Source organism: Melanerpes formicivorus, unplaced genomic scaffold (assembly GCF_026170545.1).
Source record: "Melanerpes formicivorus ecotype bairdi unplaced genomic scaffold, bMelFor1.0.p_v2 SCAF_56, whole genome shotgun sequence".
Classification (NCBI taxonomy): Eukaryota; Metazoa; Chordata; class Aves; order Piciformes; family Picidae; genus Melanerpes; species Melanerpes formicivorus.
In genome coordinates this window covers 800,863-828,682 of record NW_027142408.1, presented here as the reverse complement: position 1 = coordinate 828,682, position 27,820 = coordinate 800,863, and the positions used below count along the sequence as shown (strand labels likewise).

The 27,820-nt window shown below is 51.5% G+C and overlaps 1 protein-coding gene across 2 annotated transcripts in view; it reads left to right on the top strand.

Moving 5' to 3' along the window:
* ARHGAP39 (Rho GTPase activating protein 39) overlaps nucleotides 1–27,820 on the top strand; it is a 107,447-nt gene that overhangs the window by 66,676 nt on the left and 12,951 nt on the right. For both annotated transcript variants that reach the window (XM_068161128.1, XM_068161127.1), the window contains exons 2-4: nucleotides 6,022–6,453; nucleotides 24,567–24,647; nucleotides 25,895–27,302. In XM_068161128.1, coding sequence (XP_068017229.1) covers nucleotides 6,022–6,453; nucleotides 24,567–24,647; nucleotides 25,895–27,302 — 1,921 coding nt within the window. The remainder of the gene's footprint in view (nucleotides 1–6,021; nucleotides 6,454–24,566; nucleotides 24,648–25,894; nucleotides 27,303–27,820) is intronic.

Below are 27,820 nucleotides of genomic sequence, written 5' to 3'. Positions count from 1 at the left end.
CTCCGGGGGTGTCATTTAGGGTGCAAATTACTCCTGAGTTGCAAATCTGATCTTCATATCTCCACCTGCTTGATGACTTGAGGGAAGTTTCATGCAGACATGCTTGGTTTGGCCATGCTGTGATGTCCCTGTGTGTGTCTGTAGCTCCTCCAGAGCAGCTCTGTGGGCTGGAGGGAAGTTTCATGCAGACATGGTTGGTTTGGCCATGCTGTGATGTCCCTGTGTGTGTCTGTAGCTTCTCCAGAGCAGCTCTGTGGGCTGGAGTGTCTAAAACAGCATCTCCCAAACATGGAGTACTGGTGTTGAGTGGAAGGGTGGTTGATATGCAGCACCCTACTAAATGCACAGAATCACAGAATTCCAGCTTGGTGGGGGTGGAAGGGACTCTGAGGATCATCCAGTCCAACCCTCCTGCTCCAGCAGGGTCATCCCCAGCAGGTTGCTCAGGATCACAATGTCCAGGTGGGTTTGGAATCTCTCCATAGAAGGAGACTCCACAACCTCTCTGGGCAACCTGCTCCAGGGCTTCAGCACCCTCACATCAAAGAAATTTCTCCTGATGGAACCTTCTGGGCTCTGGTCTGTGCCCATTGTCCATTGTCCTGTCCCTGGGCACCACTGGGAAGAGTTTGGCCCTAGCCTCTTGCCCCCCACCCTTCAGCTCTTGCTGAGCATTGATCAGGTCCCCTCTCAGGCTGCTCTTCTCCAGGCTCACCAGCCCCATGTCCCTCAGCCTTTTGTCCTCACAGAGAAACTCCAGCCCCCTCAGCATCTTCATGGCCCTCTCCAGTAGTTCCCTGTCTCTCTTGAACTGGAGCCAGGACTCCAGCTGTGACCTCACTCAGGGCAGAGTAGAGGGGGAGGAGAACCTCTCTGGTGAAGCAGGGGCAGGCATGCTGCCCTGTGGGCACAACCAAGTCCGCTGGACATCCATCAGCTCCTCCCCTTGATCTGTAACTCCACAAACACTCCAAATCTTTGATCTGGATCTTTAAGGATCTGGAAAGAAATCCACCACGTGACAGCCAGCAGCTCTTCATCCCCTGCTCAGCAACAGCTATTTTAGGACACCAGGAGAAAGCCAAAGCACTCTGCTCCGTTCTGACAGGGATCCGCAGCAATGTCAGCAGAGGGGAAAGTGCTGATGAAGCAGAGACCCAGCTCTGAAGCCACCCTAGGAGATAATAAAACTCTTCCATCAAAGCCAATCAGTTGAACTTGGGGTTGAGTCTGCTCATCCCTTTCAAAGACACTAAAAAAAGGCAGGAGCTGCTCCAGGAGGCAAGGAGCCGTCGGCTGCGTCTCTTCACGCCGTGCTGGCTTGATGGGGATGGGAGCTGACTCTGGGTGCAATGTCAGGAGAAGGTTGGATGTGGTGTAACTCCTGCAGTGCTGGTCAACAGCAGGGTTTGCAGCAGGATGAGACTGCCAGGAGAAGTTCATCATCTTGAAGGTGGATTTAAGGGTAGTGGGGTGTCTGGTTCTGCGGTGGGAGAGCAGGTCTTGGACCTTCCTGTGGAAGAAGATTTAGGTTGGACGTGAGGAACAGATTCTCACTGGAACAGACTGCCCAGGGAGGTGGTGGAGTCACCATCCCCAGAGGTGTTCAAAAAACATGGAGACATGGCACTTTGGGAACATGATTTACTGGCTGTGGTGCTCTTGGGTTGATCGTTGGACTTGACCTTAGAAGGCTCTTCCAACCATAATGATTCTATGGCAAAGAGAAACAACAAGTCCATTGGAGAGGGGTCATCAGGGAAATGGTGCAGAGCTGAGCTTGTGGTTTCCAGGCCTGATGAGCAACAAGACATTTTGTACACTGGGGGTGGTGAGACACTGGCCCAGGCTGCCCAAAGAGGTGGGAGATGCCCCACTGGTGGGACCATTCCAGGCCAAGTTTGTGTGGGGCTCTGAGCAACCCGCTCTAGTTCCAGATGTCCCTGCTTACTGCAGGGGGTTTGAACTAGATGACCTTTGAAGGTCCCTCCTAGCCCAATCCATTCCATGATCCTCAGAAGCTTTAGCTCTGGGTAAAGCTGATGCTGCTTCATCCTCCTTGTCCCACTTTGCTGCTTCTTGGAGGGTCCAGGAGTGTAAAAGAAAGAAGCCTCCACCTTCCTCCTCCTCAAGGGAAGATCTCTGCTGTTTCTTTCTGACCGAGACGCCAGCTGAATCGATGAGAGCTGCTGACCTCATTATGCTCTGACACAGAAAAGGTGCTTGCTCAGCACTTCTCCACTATCAATAAATTCCAGGGCCTTTTAAGTGGAAAATGCTTGGAAATCCAATCTTCTGCTCGTGGTGGTGTTAATTGCCCTCGTGTCAAGAGTGATAACGCTGCTCGGTGCCCTGTGAGGACCTTTGCTAGGTCAGGAGTTGGTCTCTTGCATGGAGTGTGGAGCTCAACACTGAGTCACAGGATCCTTTGGCTTGGAAGAGACCTTTAAGGTCATCAAGCCCAAGCATTAACCCAGCAGTGCCATGTCCCTCAGCACCACACCTACATGGCTTTGAAACCCCTCCAGGGATGGGGACTCCACCACTGCCCTGGGCAGCCTGGGCCAGGCCTGCACAACCCTCTCCATTGGAAAAATTGTTCAATCTAAACCTGCCCTGGGGCAACTTGAGGCTGTTCTCTCTTGTCCTATCACTTGTTCCTTGAAAGAAGAGACCAACCCCCACCTGGCTCCAGCCTCCTTGCAGGGAGTTGTGGAATGCCAGACGGTCTGTTCTCTGCCTCCTTTTCTCCAGGCTGCACAAGCCCAGTTCCCTGAGCTGCTCCTCACCAGGTTTGTTCTCCAGACCCTTCTCCTTCTCTGGAGACTTTCAAAACCTGCCTGGTTGAGTTCCTGTGTGAGCTGCCCTGGCTGATCCTTCTTTGGCAGCAGGGTTGGACTCCATGATCTCTGGAGGTCCCTTCCAACCCCTATCATTCTGTGATTCTCCAGACCCTTCCCCAGCTTTGTTGCCCTTCTCTGGACATGCTCCAGCCCCTCTATGTCCTCCTAGGAGTGAAAGGTCCAAATCTGACTCCATGACTCAAGGTGTGACCCTCTCCAGTGCCCCCAGTCCAGGGAAACAATCTGTGCTCTACTCCTGCACCTCAATACCAAAGCATGGAGCAGAAAAATGAAGTTTAAGCTTCCTTCCATCCCCTCCCCATTCCCTGCTGAGCTCCAAACTGGGCAACCATCAGGACAGCACTGAAGATTTGGTGGTGAACACATTGCCCCAGCTCCCTCAGAAGCACAACAAAGGGGTTTATTGAAATCATAAAGCAGTCAAGGGAGCTTAGGGATGGGAAAGAGGATTAGGAGAAGGTCCTAATCCCAAAAGAACAGACAATTGAAGGGGTTTTTTTTAGATTACCCCAAACACTGCAGGTGTCACCTTCTGCTCAGCTGGGGACAGCCCCAGGCTTAGAGGCAGCCACATCTTAGCCAAATGCTTCTTTCTGGGGGGGTGGATTGATGTAAAAACCATTGAAGGGAGCTTGGATTTCACCACCTTTTCTTCCTTGGGGTCTGTCCTCCTCTGCTTGTAGGGTTAGAAAGGGAAAGAAAGAGATGAGAAGAAGAAACAAAGCCCCCAGGGCCCTAAGTGGAGCTTGTCAAACCAGGTGGCACTTCAAAGTGACACGTTCAGTGAGTCAGAGAAGCGATGGATGGCATCTCCCTGCCTTTCTGCCAGGAGTGAGTCCTCCAGGGGTGCTTCAGAAATGTCCAATTTGCTCAAGTGTTAGCAAGGAAAAAAAGCCTCTGGCAGCTGGAGCTGCTGGTGGCCTGGCCCCAAGCTCTCTAGTGAGTTCAGCTCCTCTTTCAAACCGATTTAGGTTGGATGTGAGGAACAATTTCTTCATGGAAAGGGTTGTCAAGGCCTGGCCCAGGCTGCCCAGGACAGTGATAGAGTCCTCATCCCTGGAGGGCTTTCAAAGCTGTGTAGTTGTGGTGCTGAGGGTCATGGTTTGGTGGTGCCCTGGCAGTGTTGGGCTAATGGTTGGGCTCCATGATCTCAAAGGTCTCTTCCAACCCAAAAACAATTCCATGGAATGGAACAAAAATAGAAATGGGTAGATTCCCATTAGATGTTAGGAAGAAGTTCTGGAGCATGGGGGTGCTGAGAGCCTGGCACAGGTTGCCCAGGGAGGTGGTGGAAGCCTCATCCCTGGAGGGTTTTAAGGCCAGGCTGGATGTGGCTGTGAGCAACCTGCTGTAGTGTGAGGTGTCCCTGCCCATGGCAGGGGGGTTGGAACTGGAGGATCCTTGAGGTCCCTTCCAGCCCTAACAATTCTTTGATTCTATGCTGCAGCCAGCAGGGTCATGCTCTGAGGAGTCCAGGTTCTAAGATGTGGAGGGTTCAGAGTGGAAGCCATGGGCTGCAGTGGTGTGACTGTGGCTGTATGTTTCTAGCTGGCTTCTAGACCTGCTAAATTCTACTGGGAGCTGAAAAAAAACCAGGCATGAGCTTGGAGATAGTTTATTTAGTGTCAGTAGTGCTACAGGACACAGGGCAGTGGTGGAGTCACCATCCCTGGAGGCATTTAAACAGTGTGTGGAGCTGCTGCTTAGGGACATGGTAAGTGGTGACCTTGCAGTGCTGGGTCAGTGGTTGGGCTGGAGGATCTTGAAGGTCTCTTCCAAGCAGAGATATTCTGTGATTCTTTGACCCAATGTCAATGGGGAGGCAGAAGGAGTTTGCTGTCCCCACCCACACTTCCCTCCTTCCCCGTCCTGCACTGCAAGCGTTGGCTCACGGAGGGGTTTGGGTCGGAAGGAACCAAACCAAACCAAACCAGATTGGAAGAGACCTTCAAGATCATCCTGTCCAACCCATCAACCAATCCAACCCACCCAAACAGCTAACCCATGGCACCAAGCACCCCATCAAGTCTCCTCCTGAACACCTCCAGTGATGGTGACTCCACCACCTCCTTGGGCAGCCCATTCCAATGGGCAATCACTCTCTCTGTGTAGAACTTCTTCCTAACATCCAACCTGAACCTCCCCTGGCGCAGCCTGAGACTGTGTCCTCTTGTTCTGGTGCTGGCTGCCTGGGAGAAGAGACCAACCTCTGCCTGGCTACAACCTCCCTTCAGGTAGTTGTAGAGAGCAATAAGGTCTCCCCTGAGTCTCCTCTTCTCCAGGCTAAGCAACCCCAGCTCCCTCAGCCTCTCCTCACAGGGCTGTGTTCCAAACCCCTCCCCAACTTTGTTGCCCTTCTCTGGACACCTTCCAGCAAGTCAACCTCCTTCCTAACCTGAGGGGCCCAGAACTGGACACAGGACTCAAGGTGTGGCCTAAGCAGTGCAGTGTACAGGGGCAGAATGACCTCCATGCTCCTGCTGGCCACACTCTTCCTGATGCAGGCCAGGATGCCATTGGCCCTCCTGGCTGCCTGGGCACACTGCAGGCTCATGTTCAGCCTACCATTGACCAGCACCCCCAGGTCCCTCTCTGCCTGGCTGCTCTCAGCCACTCTGACCCCAGCCTGTAGCACTGCCTGGGGTTGTTGTGGCCAGTGTGCAGCACCTGGCACTTGGATGTGTTCAATCTCCTGCCCTTGGCCTCTGCCCATCTGTCCAGCCTGGCCAGGTCCCTCTGCAGAGCCTCTCTACCCTCCAGCAGATCAACTCCTGCCCCCAGCTTGGTGTTGTCAGCAAATTTACTGATGATCAACTCAATGCCCTCATACAGATCATCAATAAAGATGTTAAAGAGCACAGGGCCCAGCACTGATCCCTGGGGCACACCACTGGTGCCTGGCTGCCAGCTGGCTGTGGCACCATTCACCACCACTCTCTGGGCTCAGCCTCCAGCCAGTTCCTCACCCAGCTCAGAGAGCTGCTGTCCAAGCCATGGGCTGACAGCTTGGCCAGGAGTTTGCTATGGGGGACGGTGTCAAAGGCCTGGCTGAGGTCCAGGTAGACCACATCCACAGCCTCCCCACAGCCACCAGGCGGGTCACCTTCCAAGCTGATCTAGCTGAGGTCTCTTTCTCTCTGTGTCTGTCATCCTGCAGGCTGGAATGGGTGGAAATCATCGAGCCTCGAACTCGGGAGCGCATGTACGCCAACCTCATCACCGGGGAGTGCGTCTGGGACCCCCCGGCTGGGGTGAGGATCAAACGCACCAATGAGAACCAGTGGTGGGAGCTCTTCGACCCCAACACCTCCCGCTTCTACTACTACAACGCCACCACGCAGAGGACCGTGTGGCACCGGCCGCAGAACTGCGACATCATCCCCCTGGCCAAACTGCAGACCCTGAAGCAGAACACAGAGTCGCCAAGGGCTTCCACGGAGAACAGCCCCGGCAGGAGCAGCAATGTCAGCAGGGAGGGGAGCACCAGCTCCTCCTTGGAGCAGGAGCTGGAGGGGAGCGAGAAGGTCCAGGAGCAGAGGTCGAGTCGCCAGTCGAGCCAGTACGCCGTGGTCAAAGAAGAGACGGAGAGGTAAGAGCGAGGCTGGCTCTGCTGGCACGTGGGGTGGAACCTGGTGGTGGGTTGGTGCAGTCAAATGCATGGCCTTCAACAAATCCAAGTGCTGGGGGCTGCACATTGGCCACAGCAACCCCAGGCAGAGCTACAGGCTGGGGTCAGAGTGGCTGAGAGCTGCCAAACAGAGAGGGACCTGGGGGTGCTGATTGACAGCCGCCTGAATATGAGCCAGCAGTGTGCCCAGGTGGCCAAGAAGGCCAACAGCATCCTGGCCTGCATTAGGAATAGTGTGGCCAGCAGGAGCAGGGAAGTCATTCTGCCCCTGGACTCTGCACTGGTTAGGCCACACCTTGAGTCCTGTGTCCAGTTCTGGGCCCCTCAGTTTAGGAAGGACATCAAAACACTTGAAGGTGTCCAGAGAAGGGCAACAAGGCTGGGGAGAGGCCTTGAGCACAAGCACTATGAGGACAGGCTGAGGGAGCTGGGATTGTTTAGCCTGGAGAAGAGGAGGCTCAGGGGTGACCTCATTGCTCTCTACAACTACCTGAAAGGAGGTTGTAGCCAGGAAGGGATTGGTCTCTTCTCCCTAGCACCCAGCACCAGAACAAGAGGACACAGTCTCAAGCTGTGCCAGGGGAAGTTTAGGCTGGAGGTGAGGAGAAAGTTCTTCCCTGAGAGAGTCATTCGTCATTGGAATGGGCTGCCCAGGGAGGTGGTGGAGTCACCATCCCTGGAGGTGTTCAAGAGGGGATGGGATGTGGCACTTGGTGCCATGGTCTAGTCCTGAGGTCTGTGGTGACAGGCTGGACTCTGTGACACTGTGAAATGGTGAGTTGAGACAGGCTGGTGGCTTCCAGGGCGGTGGAAGAGCCGAGACCAGAGACTTCTCTTCTGCAGAGATGTTTGGTGGGTGGCTCATGGCTCTCTGCACCAAGCTGGGTTTGTTCATCCACAAAACTATCACCAGAGGAAGAGCAAAAGTGTCTGTGGAGGGTGGTTGTCCATGTGAAGGACAGCTCAGATGTTTCCTCTGGAAAGATCCATTAGAGAAACCCTTCCTGTCTTCTGAGCCATGTGGGTGTAGAGCGTGGCGCTGATTGAAATGATCTGCTGGATAAGATCTCCCCACCAAAGCAGGGTGATTCATGCTGCAGCCATGAGCTTGTCCCACTGGTCCGTGGAGCTCCTCACAGGGGTGCTTTGTCTTGGAAAGGAGAAGCTTCCAGTGAACAATGAGCTGGTGCTGAGTTTCTATGGTCCAGCAGCAGATGGACAGCACTCTGAGATGTCTCCATTGCTGCTCTATGCCTTTGCTTCACACTCTGATGGCTTTCAAGCCACAAACCAGGTGGTTCATGACTTAAATCTGGTTTGTAGTCTCCTAAATGATGTCTCCTATCAACGTTACCGACCCACCAGTGTCACCAGTGAGCAACCAGCAGCTCAGCTTCCACTCACAACCAGCTGGTGCACAGAAACTGTGGCCAGGTGATCTCATGGGCATGTAGGATGGGAACAGGAACTCCCAGCTCAGCAAGTGCTTTCATGTGGCACTTCAAGATGCTTCTGGCCCAAGAGGGTAGGCTTTATCTGCTTGAGCTCTTGGAAGGTCCTCTGATAAGATCTCTGAGTGTGGAGCTGGCACCTCCCAAGGCAGGTGGGGTATGGGGAGGTGGATGGTTTTGATGTTCAATCACAAGGATGCTGGCAGAGCTGGGTGGTGCTCGCTGTGGGCAGACATGGGTGGGCATGTCTGGGTGAGTCTGTTGGAGCAACAAGAAAGCTGGAGAGGACCTTCCACAAGTGAAAGGACAAGAGGCAGTGGCTTTAAAATAAAAGAGAGAAGATTTGGATTCAATGTGGGGAAGAAATTCTTCACCATGAGGCTGGGGAGACACTTTGTCTAGAGACATGGTAGGTGCCCCAGCCCTGGAAGCCATAGAATCATCAGGTTGGAAGGGACACTCAAAGGTTGTCTTCTCCAACCCCCATGCTGGGAGCAGGGACATCTCCAAATAGATCAGGTCACTCAGGGCCCCATCAAGTTTGACCTTGGATGTCTCAAGGTGTCCAAAGCCAGGCTGGTTGAGGCCATGAGCAGCCTGATCTAGTTGAAGATGTCCCTGCTCATGGCAGGTGCATGGACTAGATGAACTTTAAAGGTCCCTTCCAACCCAAACCATCCTCCACCACCTCAGCGTCCTTCTTGGAGTAAGGGACTCAAAACTGAACCCAATATTTGAGGTGAGGCCTCAGCATTGCCCAGCATAGGGAGACACTCACCCCCCTAGTCCTCCATCCTAGCAGCTCTCCCCATGAGGGAGCTCTTCCTGCAGAAGCAGTGTCTTCCCCGCCAGAAATGGGATGGTCTTTGCTGCTGGAAGGGAAGGTGCTGTGTGTTGGAAGGGGAGATGTGGTTGAGCCTAAGAGATGTGACAATTCCAGCGGGGATGGGGTGGGTGGGAAGCTTCAGAAACATCAATGCTGTGCTGGATCCATGTGGAATGGCTGTGGAGGTGGGTGGAAGTATCTGCCAGGCATGCTGTGATGGGCTGGTTGCTCCACAGCTCCATCATTAGCTGACCAGAGGAGGTCTTTTCCAGCTGGGATTCTCACAGTGAAGCACATGAAGGAGAAGGACTTCCTTATGTTGGACAAGCTTGCAGGGCTGCAGAGGTTCCATCTCCAGCAGTGGCTGGTCCTCAGGCCTGGGACAGATGAGGCCAAACAGGAGCTGTGGAAATGAAAAATTGATTTTTGATGGTGGCAATCAAAGGCTGCAGAGGGCGGAGGCAGGTCAGTGCCTCGAGCTTCTTGGCTTTCAGGCTGTCTCTGAAGCCCACTGGTAGCTTCTGACCACGAGCACAAGCTGAAAAATTAGATAGTTCTGTTCAGTGCTCTTCTTCTGAACCTGTCCAAGGTTTGAAACCTTGGAAAGCTGCTTCAGGTGATGAGCATCACAGCACAGGGTGATGGTTTCACACACACACAGACCAGGAGCTTCTGCTGGGGCTTGTGATACCTAAACCCATGAGGACTTCTGCAGAAGGAGGAGTGGTGAGGGTTGGAAGGGACCTCTGGAGATTGTCCAGTCCACCCACCCTGCTAAAGTAAGGTCACCCACAACACACTGTCCAGGATGACAATATCCAGGTGGGTTTGGAATCTTTCCACCACCTCTCTGGGCAACCTGATCCAGGGCTCTGAACCCTCAAAGCCAAGAGGTTTCTCCTTGTGGAACCTGCTGAGTTCTAGTTAGTGCCCACTGCCCTTTGTCCTGTCACTGGGCACTGTGGAGAAGAGCCCAGCCCCATCCTCTTGCCCTCTTTAGCTCTTGCTGAGCATTGATCAGATCCCCTCTTAGCCTGCTCTTCTCCAAGCTGAGCAGCCTCAGGTCACTCAACCTTCCCTCCTCAGAGTCTTCCCAGTATCTCCCCAGCCTCCACTGGACTCTTTCCAGTAGTTCCCAGTCTCTCTTGAACAGAGCAGTCCAGAACTGGACCCAGATCTTCAGCTGTGTCCTCACTTGGGCAGAGTAGAGAGTGAGGAGAACCTCCCTCACCTCCTGGCCACACTTTTCTTTGTACACCCCAGGAGACCATCGGACTTCTTGGCCACAAGGCCACTCTGCTGGCTCCTGGGCAGGTAGGACAATTGAAAAAGATGGGTGTTCAGTTCTTGGTTGTTCCTCATAGAAGAACCAAGGCTGGGAGGGAGCTCTGGAGATCATCTGGTGGAACCTTGTGCTCCAAGGACATAACATTGAGTCTTACAGTGGCTCTTGCCTGAATTTTTCCCTCTTGAACATATCTGGTCTTAAAAGGGAGGTCAAGAGAAGTGGGCAAGTCTTGACCAACTCTTCCTTTCCACCTCCAAACACCATCCCCTTGGTTGTTTTCACTCAGGAGGTGCCCCACAGCCTAAGACTGAAGAACCAGGGTTGCTAGGAAATGGTGGAGGCTGCTCCCAGTCTATTCCTCATGTTCTTAATACAGTGGTGGCCCAAGCTGGGGCTGGTCCCACCACACATGTGCAGATGGAGGGTGCCTCCATGGGGAACGTGCTGTTGCCAAGAGATGGGGTCTCACTGGGCTTGTTTGACGCTGCTGTGGTGAGGTGAGGTTTGCACTGAGCTATAATTAGCAGCTGGATCTCTCTCTGGAGATGGTGGTGGGAAGTGCTGTTGTATTGGCTCAACTCAGTGAGTATCTGCTCCTTTGGGATCTCAACAGCAGGCTTGTCTTGGTGATCAGCAAAAGTAGAGAGCTTCCCAGCAGGAAGTTCTTACTTATGCTGTCTCACCCTCATCTTATCTCTACATGGTGAGAGGACCTCCTCCTTGGAACTCCAGGTCACTCATGGAGGGCTGGGCTGTACCCAGTGGGCAGCATCTCTAGCCCTGCTTCATGAGGGAGAGGTGGCACATGGAAGCTTCACAGAATCCCAGGATGGTAGGGGTTGGAATGGGCCTCTGCAGATCATCTACTCCAAGCCTTCTGTTCCAGCAGGGGCACCCACAGCAGGTTGCCCAGGGTCACAATGTCCAGGTGGGAGTCTCCAGAGATGGAGACTCCACAAGCTCTCTGGGCAGCCTGCTCCAGGGTTCCAGCACCCCAACAGCAAGGAAGTTTCTCCTTCTGTTTAGGTGGAACGTTTTGGATCCCAGTTTGGGGCCAGTGTCCCTTGTCCTGTCACTGGGCACCACTGAGAAGAGCCTGGCCCCATCTCTTGCCCCCCACCCCTTTAGACATTGATCAACACTGAGTCCTGGAAGCCAAACCTCAGGCTTGGTCTTTTGGGGGGACATTCAGAGTGATGAGAAGGCTGAAGATAAACCTTCAGCACATCTCTGCTGCAGAGCTTTGTTTGAACAATGTCTAAGGTCTCCTCTTGACATGACAATTCTCCAGTTCAGATATTCCTGAAGAGTTGAGGTTGGTTTGGAGGCTTGTTTTGGAGCACAGATCCTGTGAGGAGCAGCTGAGGAACCTGGGGCTGGAGGAAAGGAGGCTCAGGGGAGACCTTCTGGCTCCTGGAAAGGAGGCTGGAGCAAGTTGAGGAGTGAGCTGTCTTGTCCCAGGTGATGGGACAAAAGGAAATAGCCTCAAGTTGTGCCAGGTGAGGTTTAGGTTGGACATGAGGAACAATTTCTTCTTAGAAAGGGTTCTGAGACACTGGCCCAGGCTGCCCAGGGCAGTGGTAGAGTCCCCATCCCTGGAGGGATTGAGAAGCTGTGTAGATGTGGTGCTGAGGGCCATGGTTTAGTGCTGGGTTAATGGTTGGACTTGATGATCTTAAAGGTCTCTTCCCAGCAAAAGGATTCTCTGATTCCTGTTCCCATCTCCAGACAGCCCCTTTGAAGCAGCTGAACCCACCCAGCTGAGTTGCTCTGAGGGTTTTTTGGTGCTTTAATGACTGCCAGACATCCCCCACCAGAGTCACACTCTGCTGCTGCTTCCATCAGACCTTCAGCTCCGTGAGCCTTGTCAGATGCCAGACAGGGGAGGACGCTAATTGGAACCATCAGGGTTCACATGGGCCTCAGCACGGGAGGCTGGGTGGGAATGGGCTTGCAGACTGTAATTAAAGCCAAGAGCCCTCTGCAGGAAATCACTTTGCAGGTCAGGCTTCCTCCTCTGGGCGCCTCCAGGCGCTGCCAGCAGGCTGCGCCTCGCACGGAGCTTGCGCTCAGAGCCGCAGCTCCCAGACCCTCCCCTTCCCACAGCTCCTCTCTGCCACCAGCTTAGCTGAGGTCGTTCCCACCCATACCACAACCAAAGCCCAGCACTCTTTCTCTCCACACAAGATTCTCATCTGCTGATGCTTGGCATCACCATCAACTGAGGCCAGCTTTGTGAGTCCCACTCTGGAGATGTTGAAGGCCAGCCTTGATGAGGCCTTGGGCAGCCTGGTCTAGTGGAAGGTGTCCCTGCCCATGGCAGGAGTTGGAACTAGATGATCTTCAAGGTCCCTTCCAACCCAAACCATTCTATACATCTAGCTCTCCAAGTGGTCAAAGAGCCAACTGAGTTGGGCTAGAGGGTTGTTGGTAGGTCCCTTCCAAGAGAAACAGTCTGCTCCATGCATGACTTCCTTTGCCTTTCTCATGGTACCTCAGAGCAGGTCTTGAGGATCACAGAACTCATGGGGTTAACCAGCGTTTCTGCCGCTGGGTATCCACGTGGATGCTGCATGAGTGACCCCTTGTGATCACCTGCTGTAGCTTGCCAACAGTTGTCACCTCCTCTTAAGTATGGAGAGAGGATTTAATAGTTTCACAGATGCTTCTGCTCACCTCCTTAGGAGAAACTCAAGTGTTGAACCGCTGCTGGGTGGGCTTTGTGATTGGTGGTGGGTCTTCTGCCCAAGGGTCTAGAGAAATGAATGGAATCACTGAACTCTTTTGTTTGGAAGGGGCCTTTGAAGGTCATTTAGTCCAGCACCGCTGCAGTTAGGAGTCTTGATCCTAGCTGACTCCCAGAAACTCATCTTGTGACCTTGATGTGTATCAAGCTGACACCAAGATGGGTGGGAGTGTTGATCTGCTTGAGGTTAGGGAGGCTCTGCAGTGGGACTGGGCCAGGTAGGATCAATGGACCAAGGCCAATGGGATAAGGTTCAATAGGGCCAAGTGTTGGATCCTGCACTTGGGTCACAACAACCTCATGAATGCTCCAGGCTGGGGGCAGAGTAGCTAGGAACTGCCTGGTGGGAAAAGACCTGAGGGTGTTGTTCAACAGTGGCTGGAGGTGAGCCAGAGTGTGCCCAGGTGGCCAAGAAGGCCAGCATCATCCTGGCTTGGATCAGCAAGAGTGTGGCCAGCAGGAGCAGGAGGGGATTGTCCCCTGAGGAAGCCACACCATGAATCATGGGTTCCATTTTGGACCACTCTCTCCAAGAAGGACATTGAGGGGCTGGAGCGTGTCCAGAGAAGGGCAACAAAGGAGGAAGGTCTGGAGAAGTTGTGAGGAGCAGCTGAGGGACCTGGGGTTGTTCAGCCTGGAGGAATAGAGGTTAGAGGCAGGTGGGAGACCTTCTGGCTCTCAACAACTCCCTGAAGGGGGCTTGGAGCCAGGTGGGGGTTGGTCTCTTCACAAGGAACAAGTTACAGGACAAGAGGAAACAGCTTCAAGCTGTCCCAGGGGAGGTTTAGGTTGGACATGAGGAACAATTTCTTCATGGAAGGGGGTGTCAAGACCTGGTCCAGGCTGCCCAGGGCAGTGATGGAGTCCCCATCCAAGGAGGGGTTTCAGAGCCATGAAGATGTGGTGCTGAGTGCCGTGGTTTGGTGATGGACCTGGCAGTGCTGGGTTAACGGTTGGGACTCCATGACTGTAAAGATCCCTTCCCACCAAAACACTTCCACAATTCCATGAGCTGAAATCAGGTGCTGTTCCTTTCTAACATCCTCTCCTCCGATTCTCCCCTGCCTGCTGTTGAGCAGGACCCTGGGATTAGGCCATGCTCATCTACTGCAGCTTACGGAGGCGGTGAGACCCAAAATACAGGTTACGTAAGCAGCAAGAAAAACCAGCCCTGGCCCTGGCCTTGGAGGAGCAGCCTGGCTGTAATTAAGAGTATGAGGACCCTGTGGGCCGATGATTACGGCAGAGGATTAAGGAGCTGGGATTTCGTTTCTATTCCTGGGCCTGCCACCCAGCTCCTGCTATTTCTGTCCCACCACTTTCCCTTCTTTTTGAGACATCGGAGCAGGTCTCCTCTCCAGCCTGAGGTGAAAGGAGGTCACTTCCTGTGCCAGGAGGAGAGCATCAAACTTCATTTACAGGGGTTTAGTTTACTAGATACTTCCTGTTCTGCCAGAGGTTCCTGTGCTGAAGATGCCAGAAGGAAACTTGGGAGCGTGGAATCACCTGCCCCTGTGCACTGCACTGGTCAGGCCACACCTTGAGTCCTGTGTCCAGTCCTGGGCCCCTCAGTTTAGGAAGGAGGTTGACTTGCTGAAACATGTCCAGAGAAGGGCAACGAAGTTGGTGAGGGGTTTGAAACACAAGCCCTATGAGGAGAGGCTGAGGGAGCTGGGGTTGCTTAGCCTGGAGAAGAGGAGGCTCAGGGGTGACCTTATGCTCTGTACAACTACCTGAAGGGAGAAGCTCCATGCTGGAAGAAGGCTTACACTGGGGGAAAATGCAAATGCTGCCAGCTTCAAGTGAGGCTGGAGGTGAAAGGCAGCTCCCAATGTGATACTCCTCCAGGTCACAGAATCATAGAATGTTTTGGGTTGCAAGGACCTTCAAAGGTCATCCAGTACAAGCCTCCTGCAGTCAGAGGTGAGAGAGGTGGTAGATACTCCATCTCTGGAACCATTCCAGGTCAAGTTGTTTGGGGCTCTGAGCAACCTGCTCTAGACTCTTCCCAGTGGTGCCCAGTGACAGGACAAGGGGCACCAGGCACAAACTGGAAGCCAGGAGGTTCCAGCAGCAGCAACTTGTCTTGAAGGAAAACAGAGTCCCAAAGCAGGCTGCCCAGAGAGGCTGTGGAGTCTCCTCTGGAGAGATTCCAAACCCACCTGGGCAGCCTGCTGTGGGTGACCCTGCCTTAGCAGGGGGGCTGCACTGGATGATCTCCAGACGTCCCTTCCAGCCCCCACCATGCAGGAATTCTGTGTCACATCCTCCACACCAGCTGGTTGGAGGAGGTGAGCAGCAGTTCTCCCCTCTCATCCAACTTTCATTTCCTTGCCTTCATCTCGAGGGGCTCCATTTCCCCTCAGCAGTAATTAGCCCTGTTCCACACCAGCTCAGCATCATTTGGACAATCTCCACCGAGGATGGAGGCGATGGCTGAGCGGTTCCACCCCATGGAGATGCAGGACAGCAAAGATTTGGCCTGGAGTCAACATCAATGCCCAGCAGCCGCGTGGTGGAAGCAAATCATGGCATCTCTACAGGGATCTGTGGGTGGTTACACAGCCCCAGGGGTGGCCAAGCTGGCTGCTCTTGCTTTTCCAAGACAAGGGGGTCATTAAAAGTCACTTGCTGAGATTTCAGCATGAATGAAGAGCTGATGGAAGCAGCAGGCATGGAGCTGGCTGGAGAGCCAGGAGTAGGCTTGCCAGCTATTGAATATTTAAGCAGACATCTTGTTAGATTCCTGGTGGCCAAGCTTCTCGGGGAGCGTTTGTCCTCTGCCCTTCACCTGCCACCCCAAGAAGCTGCTGGGGTTAAGCCAAGGTTTTGTGAATTCTCTTTGACAAAGGCCAAACCCAACAGCATCCTGGGAGGAAAAGGAAGACATTTTAACACTGAGGTTGGTGAGACCCTGACCCAGGTTGCCCAGAGGTGGGAGATGCCCCATCCTTGGAACTATTTCTGGTCATGTTGTGTGGGGCTCTGAGCAACCTGTTCTGATTGAAGGTGTCCCTGCTGACTGCAGGGGAGCTGGACTAGGTGGCCTTTAAAGGTCTGTTCCAACCCAAAGGAGGTAACCTGTGCCCTGAAGGAACCCTGGAATATAACGTTGGAAGGGACCTCAAGGATCATCTGGCACAGGCACAGTCTAGACAAGATGGTCCAGCATCATGACATGTTGGAGCAAGACCAGAGGAGGCCACAAAGATGATCTGAGGGCTAGGTGCCCTCTGCTGTGAGGCCAAGGTGAGAGAATTGGGATTGTTCAGCTTGGAGAAGAGAAGGCTCCAGGGGGACCTTCTGGTGGCCTTCCAGGGCTTCAGGAGGGGCTACAGGAAGATAGGGAGAGCCTTCATCAGGGATTGAGGTGACAGGACAAGGGGAGATGGGTTTAAACTGGAAGAGGAAGATTTAGATCAGATATGAGGAAGAAATTATCAACTTTAAGGGTGGTGAGACCCTTGCCCAGGTTACCCAGGGCAGTGGTGGAGTGCCCATCCCTGCAGGGCTTTCAAAGCAGTGTAGATGTGGTGTTGAGGGCTGCGGTTTCGTGGTGACCTGGTGTGGTGGGTTTGGAAGGATAAGGCTGAGAAGCCTCCTCCCTTCCCCCTTGTAAAGTAAAAGGGAAAAAAAAAAATTGAAGGGAAAGGAAAAAAAACTCGCAAGCTGAATTAGCAAAGCAGTGGAGCTATATTTACAAAGCGATGTAGGGTTTGCAGGGAGATATTTACAAATTTACAATATCTACAATATATACAAAGATATACAACAGAGTAACACAGAAATGAGAGTAACCCCTCTCGGCAGAGGGGTCCCCCACCTCCGCTCTCCCCTCTCTCCCCCCTTTTCCCCAGAATGGGATAGAAAGAGAAAGGGAAGAGAGGAAAAAAAAATTAGAAGCAGTTCGTGTTAATTGGAAGGGAGTTAGTATACAGGCCTGGTATCTTGTTTTCAAGGCCGGGGCCTTGGCAGAAAGCCCAGGACAGAAAGCTGTTGCCTGAAGAAGAGGCGGAAGCAAGACTGACTGAGAAGTGCTGGAAATGTCCAGTTCACTCCCAGTTCCGAAAAGTGCTTCCTCCCACTCGTCCAATGAAATTAGTTTAGACTATTCCTTCCGTTTACCAACTTCCGTCCACCATATTCCCTTTCTTAAGGGGGCAACGTCAACCGGCCACAGTCCACCCCTTCTAAACAATTTCATTGGCTGTTCATACTGTCCATCCAATCCAAAATGATATTTACAGTTCGTGAGTAAAGTTCATAGTCCATTCCGGCTATGCTCAGATGTAGATGATTCAAAAGTCCAAGAAAATCAGAAAATGAGAAAAATGGAAAACAGTTCATTTCTTCACCGACGAAGCGAAGAAAAGGGAAACAGGGATTCTCAGGGTCTCTTAGTTGACTCAGGGCTCTCAGGGATCTCAGGGTTCGTGCACCGTAGATTCCTCGTTGATTCTTCCTCTGGACGCGATGTAGCTGTACAACAGTTCGAAATTAACCTCTTTCAGCTAAAGTTAAATTTCTTTGTGGAATACACTGAATTTCACCATTCTCTTGCATTACCCAATAAGTGTGACCCGGACCTTCAGCTGAAACCACCCCTCGGACAGGTTTAGCCTCTCCTGAGGGTGAAAATACCCAAACAGTTTTACCTAACAGATTCTTTTCTCTAACAACAGGAACTCTATCACCTTCTACTTTCCGTAACAAATCTGAATGTGCAGGTCCAGCTCTGTTCACTGAACCTCTACTATTTACCAGCCAGGTTGCTTGTGCTAAATGTTTTTCCCAGTTTTTCAAAGATCCACCTCCCATGGCTTTGAGAGTGGTCTTCAACAAACCGTTGTAGCGTTCAATCTTCCCTGAAGCTGGTGCATAGTAGGGAATATGGAATATCCACTCAATACCGTGCTCTTTTGCCCAGCTCTTTACAAGGTTGTTCTTGAAATGAGTTCCGTTGTCTGACTCGATCCTCTCCGGAGTTCCGTGTCTCCACAGGATCTGTCTCTCCAGACCGAGAATGGTGTTGCGTGCAGTTGCATGTGGAACTGGATAAGTTTCCAACCATCCAGTGTTTGCCTCTACCATAGTAAGCACGTATTGCTTACCAGAACGAGAACGTGGTAGAGTGATGTAGTCAATCTGCCAAGCTTCACCATACTTGTACTTGGACCATCTGTCACCATACCACAAGGGCTTAAGTCGTTTTGCCTGCTTAATAGCAGCACAAATGTCACAGTCATGGATGACTTGCGTGATAGCATCCATGGAAATGTCTATGGATCTGTCACGAGCCCATTGGTATGTTGCATCTCTGCCTTGATGTCCTGACGAATCGTGAGCCCACCGAGCTAAGAATATCTCACCTCGGTGTTTCCAGTCGAGATCAAGATTAGAGTCCATGTCTACTTGAGAAACTCTTGCAGCTAGATCTGCCTGATAGTTGTGTTGCTGTTCCTCAGTAGCTTTGCTCTTAGGAATGTGAGCATCGATGTGTCTCACTTTCACTGGAATTCTCTCGATTCGATCAGCAATGTCCTGCCACAGGTTGGCTGCCCAAATGGGTTTTCCTTTTCTCTGCCAACCACTCTTCTTCCAGTTCTTTAGCCAACCCCATAGAGCATTGGCTACCATCCATGAGTCGGTGTAGAGATAAAGCTTTGGCCATCTCTCACGTTCAGCTACGTCAAGAGCTAGCTGGACAGCTTTTACCTCTGCGAATTGACTGGATTCTCCTTCTCCGTCTTTCGCCTCTGCAACTCGGCGTGTTGGACTCCACACTGCAGACTTCCACCTTCGCTTGTTTCCAACAAGACGACAGGAACCGTCTGTGAACAAAGCGTATTTCTTTTCATCATCAGAAAGGTCATTGTAAGGAGGAGCTTCCTCAGCACGAGTTACTTTCTCCTCTGGAGGTTTAGCACAGTTGATACCTTCAGGCCAACTTGAGATCACCTCCACTAGACCAGGTCTTTCAAGATTTCCCATTCGAGCTCTCTGTGTTATCAGAGCCATCCACTTAGACCATGTTGAGTCTGTGGCATGATGTGGTGTGGATCCTTTGCCTTTGAACATCCAATTCAAAACTGGTAATCTGGGAGCTAGAAGAAGTTGTGATTCAGTTCCAATCACTTCAGAAGATGCTTTTACTCCTTCATAGGCAGCTAAAATTTCTTTCTCTGTTGGAGTATAGTTAGCCTCTGAACCTCTGTAACCTCGACTCCAGAAACCAAGAGGTCGTCCACGTGTCTCACCTGGAGCTTTTTGCCACAAGCACCAGGTTGGACCATTGTCACTTGCAGCCGTGTACAAAATGTTCTTAATGTCTGGACCATCTCGGACAGGTCCCAGACCCATTGCTTGAATTACCTCTTGCTTTATCTGGTCAAAGGCTGCTTGTTGTTCAGGTCCCCAGTGGAAATGGTTTCTCTTTCGAGTCACATCATACAGAGGTTTCACAATCTGACTGTATCCAGGAATGTGCAGTCTCCAAAATCCCACTATCCCCAAGAAACGTAGGGTCTCTTGTTTGTTTGTGGGACTTGCCATGGTAGAGACTCTATTTACCACATCCACTGGAATGTGTCGGCGTCCATCCTGCCACCGCACTCCCAGAAACTGAATCTCTGTGGTAGGTCCTTTCACCTTGTCTCGCTTGATGGCAAAACCTGCATCCAGAAGAATGTCAATGATTTTGTTACCTTTCTCGAAGACTTCCTCAGCAGTTTTACCCCAGACGATAATATCATCGATGAACTGGATGTGTTCTGGAGCACATCCTTTCTCCAGAGCATCGTGGATCACTGCATGACAGATGCTTGAGCTGTGGATCCAGCCCATTGGCAATCTGTTGAAAGTGTACTGGATTCCTCTCCAGGTGAAAGCAAACTGAGGCCTGCATTCTTCTGCTATGGGAATAGAGAAAAATGCATTAGCAATGTCTATGGTAGCATACCATTTGGCCTCTTTGGATTCCAGCTCATACTGTAGCTCCATCATGTCTGGTACTGCTGCACTCATAGGTGGTGTTACTTCATTTAGGGCTCGGTAGTCTACTGTCAGACGCCAGTCTCCATTCTGCTTCCTCACAGGCCACACTGGACTGTTGAAAGGTGAATGAGTTTTGCTGACGACTTTCTGACTTTCCAACTGACGAATCAGATTCTGAATGGGCAACAAAGAGTCACGGTTGGTTCTGTATTGTCTGTGGTGCACAGTCTGAGAAGCAACCGGCAATTTAATGTCCTGTATCTTATGTTGTCCCACAACTGCAGATTCATCAGAAAGTTCAGGTCTGGCAGACAGCTTCAATTTTTGTCCATCAATTTCTATTGAAGCTACTCCAAAAGCCCATTTGTAACCTCTAGGGTCTTTGAAACGCCCTTCTCTCAGAAAATCAATTCCCAAAATACAAGGTGCGTCAGGTCCGGTCACAACTGTATGCTTCCTCCATTGTTTACCAGTTAAACTTATATTAACCTCTACCTTACTTAACTCTTGAGATCCACCAGTGACTCCCAGAATAGTTATAGACTCTGATCCCTGATAATTTGATGGTATTATGGTGCACTGAGCTCCTGTGTCAACCAAGGCCCTGTACTTCCGAAATTGTGAAGTGCCAGGCCACTGGATGTACACATCCCAATAGATTCTGTTATCTCTGTTATCCCTCTCCTCCCCCTGGCGGGAGGCAGGGCACCCCTAGTTATGGGGAACATGCGCACATGTGCATTGCACATATTGTGCAGGGTTATAACTTTGCATGTTATAACTGGAGCCACTGTTGGAGCCATAAGAGTCGTTCTGGGGAACTGTGGAAGTAACAGCTACCCTTCTGGTATTGCTACCTCGGGTTCTGCCACTTTGCAATTCCCTCAGTCTCCTGAAAAGATTAGAAGTTGGTTGGCCATCCCAGCGGTTCATGTTCTCACCAAACTGATCACGCAGAGTTATCCAAATAGTTCTACGTGATTGCCTTGGCGGTCTGTTTTGGAATGACCTGTTTTGGAATATCCTGTTTTGGAATGACCTCCTTGGAGGACGTGTATTCCTCACAGATGAGACTTGTATCCACCTGGAGGAAGAATTGAAACTATCCCTTTGTGCCAATTGGGATATGGAATTTCTAAATTCATTTTTCAGATCCTTCATGCAATTCTCAATTTTTCCAGACAAAGTTTCAATGGCTGAAACCAAAGAACCACGTGTCATGCTATCCTCCAATTGTCTCATTTGATCACTGAATTGGCCAACCGTAGGAGAAGCTCCACCATAACTTCTTGACACAATTCTGCTTGCCAGAATGTTTGCATAATTAGAAGGAGCAAGTTTGATGATCTTTTTAGCAAGACCAATACCCACAGGAACGTCATCAGGATTCAGAGTTTCATGTTCACCATAGAGTAGCTCTCTAACAGCAAATTCTCTCAAGCGCTTAATTCCCTCATCTATGGTAGTCCAGGGTTTAGGATTCCAGGGAAGATCATCTCGGGAAGGGTATCTCAGGGCAACCGCTATTAAAAGGCGTATCCACAGATTAACCTTACCGAGAGCTTCGCCTAGATGTCTATCTATTCCATTGTCCCTTGAGAGAGTTCCTAACTGAGCTGCTGACTTGTCTCCAACTGTTAGAGCTGAAGCACCTGTATCATAACACCTACTAAGCCAAGCTAGAACTGGCTCCTTATCTGCCCTGGTGAAATCTTTACGGACATTTCTCAATTCTTCCCGTGGTGACGAACAGTCCGTAATATCATCTTCATCTTCATCTCCCTGAATTCTTTGTCCGTAAAATCCTGCTGTCATTCTCCTAAGGATCTCTTTAAGCTGAGAACCACCTTTGCCAGCTGCTTTCCTAGCTTCATCTCTATCCTGCTTTGATCTCACTAGGTTAGCTAGATCTTTAAAACAAACCTTCTCTTCCTCCTGAGCAGGATCTTTTAGAGTAGAGGGCCCCTCACCAGGATCAGTCTCTACCTCTTCTTCTCCATCTTGGGCCTTTGCAGCTCTAGTCTTTAAAGGAGCCACCTTAACTGGAGCTGTGTTTGAATTTACAGCCACCTTAATGGAAGCTGACAGGTCCTGAGATAAATCAGCTGCTGGGGCAGTGACTTCCGGTCCCACCGAGGGAGTGGGTGGAAGTGACGTTGCTCCATTAATGGCCGACGGAGAAGAAGAAGAAGGAGAAGGAGTAGGTGCCATGTTGATACCAGCCGATGCCCTTGGCTGCTTGCTAGAATCAGCAAAGTCATTTAGAGCTGCCTTACCAATTAACTTTTTAGCCTTCTTTTTAACTGACACAGGTTCTCCACAGTCCTCGTCACTAGATGACTCTGGGACTGATCGAGAGCCACGGCGTTTTCTTTTTGATCTAGTTTTAATAACAAAACACGCCCTGGACACCTTTTTCTCTCGCCACAAGGAATACAGAGAAAACACATTAGTTATCACCAGCAGCAGAATTATACACATCACATAAATCACCTTTGGATCCCAGGCATCACCTAAAGTTACTGTCTCCTCAGGCGGAATCTTAAAACTCTTTATCTCAATTGGGAGAGTGGTGGAGGTAACATTCCTGTATCTCACTGGCCATAATAAATTAATACATTTTCCATACCATAATTTAACTTTATACATAACCCACATATAAATTGTCCGCACCAAATATTTACCCAGGTAATCCAAAATCAAACCCAAACAATACCTGTAAATCAGAGCCCCAAAAAGTGAAAAGAATAATCGCTCCACAAACCACAATACCTTCATGTTTGCTAATTCAGCTGGAAAACACTAAATCAATCAAATAATAAATTAAACTAATTATCTGCCCCACGTTGGGCGCCAATAAAAAAAATGTGGTGGGTTTGGAAGGATAAGGCTGAGAAGCCTCCTCCCTTCCCCCTTGTAAAGTAAAAGGGAAAAAAAAAAATTGAAGGGAAAGGAAAAAAAACTCGCAAGCTGAATTAGCAAAGCAGTGGAGCTATATTTACAAAGCGATGTAGGGTTTGCAGGGAGATATTTACAAATTTACAATATCTACAATATATACAAAGATATACAACAGAGTAACACAGAAATGAGAGTAACCCCTCTCGGCAGAGGGGTCCCCCACCTCCGCTCTCCCCTCTCTCCCCCCTTTTCCCCAGAATGGGATAGAAAGAGAAAGGGAAGAGAGGAAAAAAAAATTAGAAGCAGTTCGTGTTAATTGGAAGGGAGTTAGTATACAGGCCTGGTATCTTGTTTTCAAGGCCGGGGCCTTGGCAGAAAGCCCAGGACAGAAAGCTGTTGCCTGAAGAAGAGGCGGAAGCAAGACTGACTGAGAAGTGCTGGAAATGTCCAGTTCACTCCCAGTTCCGAAAAGTGCTTCCTCCCACTCGTCCAATGAAATTAGTTTAGACTATTCCTTCCGTTTACCAACTTCCGTCCACCATATTCCCTTTCTTAAGGGGGCAACGTCAACCGGCCACACCTGGCAGTGCTGAGTTAATGCTTGGACTCCACGAACTTAAGACCTTTTCCAACCCAAACAATCCTCTGATTCTATGATCTTGGAGCCACAGCAGCTGGTGCCTTCCTGTTCAGAAGACACCTGGTGTCAGAGAGTGGGAGGAGCAGGAGGAGAAATTCTCTCTCGTGTGCACTCAAGAGGAAAAAGGGATTAAGCTCCTCACCACAGCCATAATTTGAGGGCTCAGAAGTCTCATTAGCTTTGACAGGAGCTTAATTTGATTGCCCTTCGCTGGAGCACAATTTTGGTGGCCAATCCTATTAAGAAGATTTGTTTTTTTCCCAGTTTTCTTCTTCTGAAGCTAACATCTGGTCTGAATTTTATGAACCTGAACCTCTTCATGTGCACAGTGGGGGGAGATTTTAGTGCTCTTTCCTCCCAAAACTCCTCAAACCCACCTTACTTCTCCAGATGTTTGCTCTTCTTTTCCAAGGTGGGGCAAATGTCTCCTGATTTCTTCCATGCCTCCTCTTTTTGGCTCATCTCCACCATGAAGGCCAAAAATTAGACCTTTTTTCTGTGCTCATCAAGCAAATAAGGACCAGAACAAACAATAATGGAAGGTGTTGTCCTTAGATGAAGATTAATTCATGGTTCCATCTCTTGTTGGAAGGTCTTGGCATGGCTCTAGGTCGCTGGCCAAGCATGATGGCAAAGTGAACATGGAGCAAGGGTGGGTTTGCTCTTCTAGGAGAGACTTTAAGCTGGTGGTGGTCCAAGAGGTAATGTCTAGATGCTGTCCTGCACCTTTGTATGGTTTTATCCGTGTTTCTCCAATCATGTAAGGTGTTTCTTGGAGTAGGTTGGTAGCTGTTGGTGCTGTGACCTTCTCCATCTCCTGGGAGTATGCTCAGAAGTAACCAACTGCACCATGGTAGATAAAAATGTGCCCCAAAAAGGCTTTTCTGGGGCTTGTCTCCTCTGAGAGGAGCAAGAAATCGCTCTTGTGACCCATAGGTCGTGCTTGAGGCATGAGGAAGGGCTGCACATGGAAAGGACCATGGGTGGGACAAAACCATGATCTATCCAGGCATGTCTCCAGCTGCTCCTCACAGCTAGGAGTGGTTTAGGGACAATGTGGTGTTCAGAGAGGTTCAAATTAAGCTGGAGAACACGACCATGGAGGGCTTGGTCATCATTCATCTCTGTGGCTGCACCTTCATGAGTCCTAAAGTGAAGGAGATGATTAAGGACATGGAGAGATGGTAGCCACCATGGGTAACCCTTTGTTCACTGTTGCTGTGTTGCAGCTCATCGCCCTCCGGAGTGTTTGAGAAAGACTACGACATTTATCGGGACTACACTGCAGAAGGTCAACTCCTCCACTACAGGTAGCCAACATTTCCCTCCAACAGCAGGGCTGGGGGCTCTGATGTGGCCTTGGTGGTGAGCTGGGGGTGTGGGACCCTGGGCAGTGAGAACATGGGTGTTTCCTTCATAGTCTTCTAGTCCTCCTCCCCATCTCCTTCCCTTTGTGGTCTGTGGGGTTTAGGTTTACTGCCACCTTTAGAGAAACCCAAAGATGTATTTGGGTGGTTCTTTGAAGAAGGGACCTTTGGGTAGACCAGGAGGAAATGATAGGGCAAGAGGAAACAGTAGGACAAGAGGAAAAGGTAGGACAAGAGGAAAAGGTAGGACACAAAGAAATGGTAGGACAAGAGGAGATGGTAGGACAAGAAGAAATGGGAGGGCAAAAGGAGATGAGAGGACAAGAGGTACTGACCTTGGGTCCCACCAACCCCAGGAAGACTCCAGGCTGGGGCAGAGTGACTGGAAACCACCTGGTGGGAAAGGCCCTGGGGGGTTGGTGTCAGTGGCTGGAGAGAAGGCAGTGTGTGCCCAGGTGGCCACAAAGGCCACCAGCAGCCTGGAGTGGAGCAGCCCCAGTGTGGCCAGCAGGAGCTGGGATGGTCCCCCTGGACTGGGGGCACTGGGGAGGCCACACCTTGAGTCTTGGATCAGGTTTGGACCCCTGACTCCAAGTAGGACCTTGAGAGGCTGCAGGTGTCCAGAGAAGGGCAAGGGATCTGGGGAAGGGTCTGGAGAGGAAGGAGAAGGGTCTGGAGAACTTGTGAGGAGCAGCTGAGGGACCCGGGGTTGTTCAGCCTGGGTCAAAGGAGGCTGAGGGGAGACTTGGCTCTTTATGACTCCCTGAAAGAAGGTTGGGGCCAGGTGAAGCTGAGATCTCTTGTCCCAGGCATTGGGCCAAGAGGAACTGGCTTCATGTTGCCCCAGAGGAGGTTGATGTTGGACATGAGGAGCAATTTCTTCCCCCAAAGGGTTGTCAAGGCCTGGCCCAGGCTGCCCAGGGCAGTGGTGGAGTCCCCATCCCTGGAAGGGTTTCACAGCTGTGGAATGGGGTGCTGAGGGACATGGCTCGGTGGTGCCCCGGCAGTGCTGGGTCACTGGTTGGACTTAGTGATCTCAACTTCTCTTCCAACCTCAGCAGCTCCATGACTCCATGCCTGGGTGTGTCAATCCCTCGGGTTCTGCTGTTGCCGAGGGTCTCAGAGGGGTTCCAGGACAGCAGTACAGGGGTGTTTGTCCGTCCGTCACTAGCCGCTGTTTGTCCCCTCAGGACGTCATCGCTGCGGTGGAACGCCGGCACCAAGGAGCGGATGCTGATCAAGGTGACAGATCGCGAGCCCAGCTTCCTCCTGCACCAGGGCAACGGCTACGCGCCCGAGAACCCGCCAGGCACCCGCTCGCGGCGGCCCTCAGGAGGCCAGCAATCACCCAACCTCCAAACCTTCACCCCAGAGGCCGACAACTCTGTTTTCTTCCCAGAGAGGAAACCATCACCCTTCCTGAAGAGAGCTGAGCATGTTGGGAGCTGCTCACCCCTCCTTGGCCGAGGAGACACCTTCTGCTCTCCTCTGCAAAGCCAACACCGCAAACACTCCAGCGAGTCCCAGCCTTCCTCTCCCCGCTATGCCTACGAGCCTCCCCTCTACGAAGAACCTCCCATGGAGTACCAGGCTCCCATCTATGATGAGCCCCCCGTGGACATGCAGTACGAAGCTAGCGGGAGCTACAAAGCTGGTTCGCCACAGAAGTCACCCATCAGGAAGCCTCATCCTTTCCTCCAGTCACCCAAACAAAGCTCCAACTCCCCCTACCAACAGCTGGTCCTCACCAAACAGAAGTGTCCTGACCGCTTCATGAGCTTGGAGTACAGTCCCGCCGGCAAGGAGTACGTCAGGCAGTTGGTCTACGTTGAGCAGTCAGGTTCTAGCCCCAAGATGAAGGCGGGTTTGAGGCACAAATATTCTCCCAACCCCATCGGTGGGTCCTACTCACTCCAACACAGCCCTTGTCTGGTCCGCGACCAACGTTTGGAGATCAAATCTGGTGACTACAGCAGTATGGAAGGACCTGATTTCTGCCCTGGTTCTACAAGTGGCCAAGTGACCCAGGCTGAGGACTCCATGTCATGGTCCAGCCAGCAGGACACTTTGTCCTCCACTGGTTACTCGCCCTCCACCAGAAAGAGGAAAAGCCGGAAGCCTTCCTTATCTCATGAACCCAACGCCGCCTCCACCGACGGCTCGGGGGACCGGGAGGTGTTGGGGGAGCAAATGTTGGGTGAAGAGCGAGCTGCCCCGGCACCCAACAGGTCACCCATGAACCGTACCGAGAGCAAAGCGGTGGAGGCGGAGGCGGCACGGGGCTTCCCCGAGCCCTTCTTGGCCCAAGCTCGCCTGGCTTGGGAAGCCCAACAAGCTCACTACCACATGAAGCAACGGAGCAGCTGGGACTCCCAGAAGGATGGGTCGGGCTATGAGAGCGATGGTGCCCTCCCTTTGCCCATGCCAGGTCCTGTGGTGAGAGCCTTCAGTGAGGACGAGGCGTTGGCACAGCAGGAGAACAAGCACTGGAAGAGAAACACCTTTGAGAAGTTGGGTTTCCCTCAGATCCTGCTGGAGAAGAGCGTTTCCGTCCAAACCAACCTGGCTTCACCTGAGCCCTACCTGCATCCATCTCAGGTAATATCCCCAGAAGGTGTCTTCAGCACTGGGGGCTTCACCACCAACATGGTATACTCCACCAGGTTGGGGTAGACCACACCATTTGACTTCACCATCCTTCTTAAAGCTACTCCTTCTGGTAAAGCTGGTTTAAACCTCCAGCAGATCAAACAGGATGGTCCTCAGGGTGATCTCACACTGCATTGGGGTAGGACCACACCATGTGGTAGCCTTCTCTTCTCCAGGCTGAACAACCCCAACTCTCTTAGCTTGGCCTCACAGCAGAGGGGTTCCAGCCCTCATGTCATCTTCATGGCCTCCTCTGGACCTGCTCCAACAGGTCCATGTCTTGTGATGGAACAACATGCACATTGCTCATGCATTGCAGGAGCCACCAACCTCCTCCTGGGTATGTGGTCACTGAACAACCATGCTCTGGGGAGAAGGGCTTAACTAGGGGGAGTTGGTGTCTCCTCATCAGTACCTGAAGTACTTGTGGTGCTCCAACCCTTTGCTTGGTGGAAGAAGCCACCAGC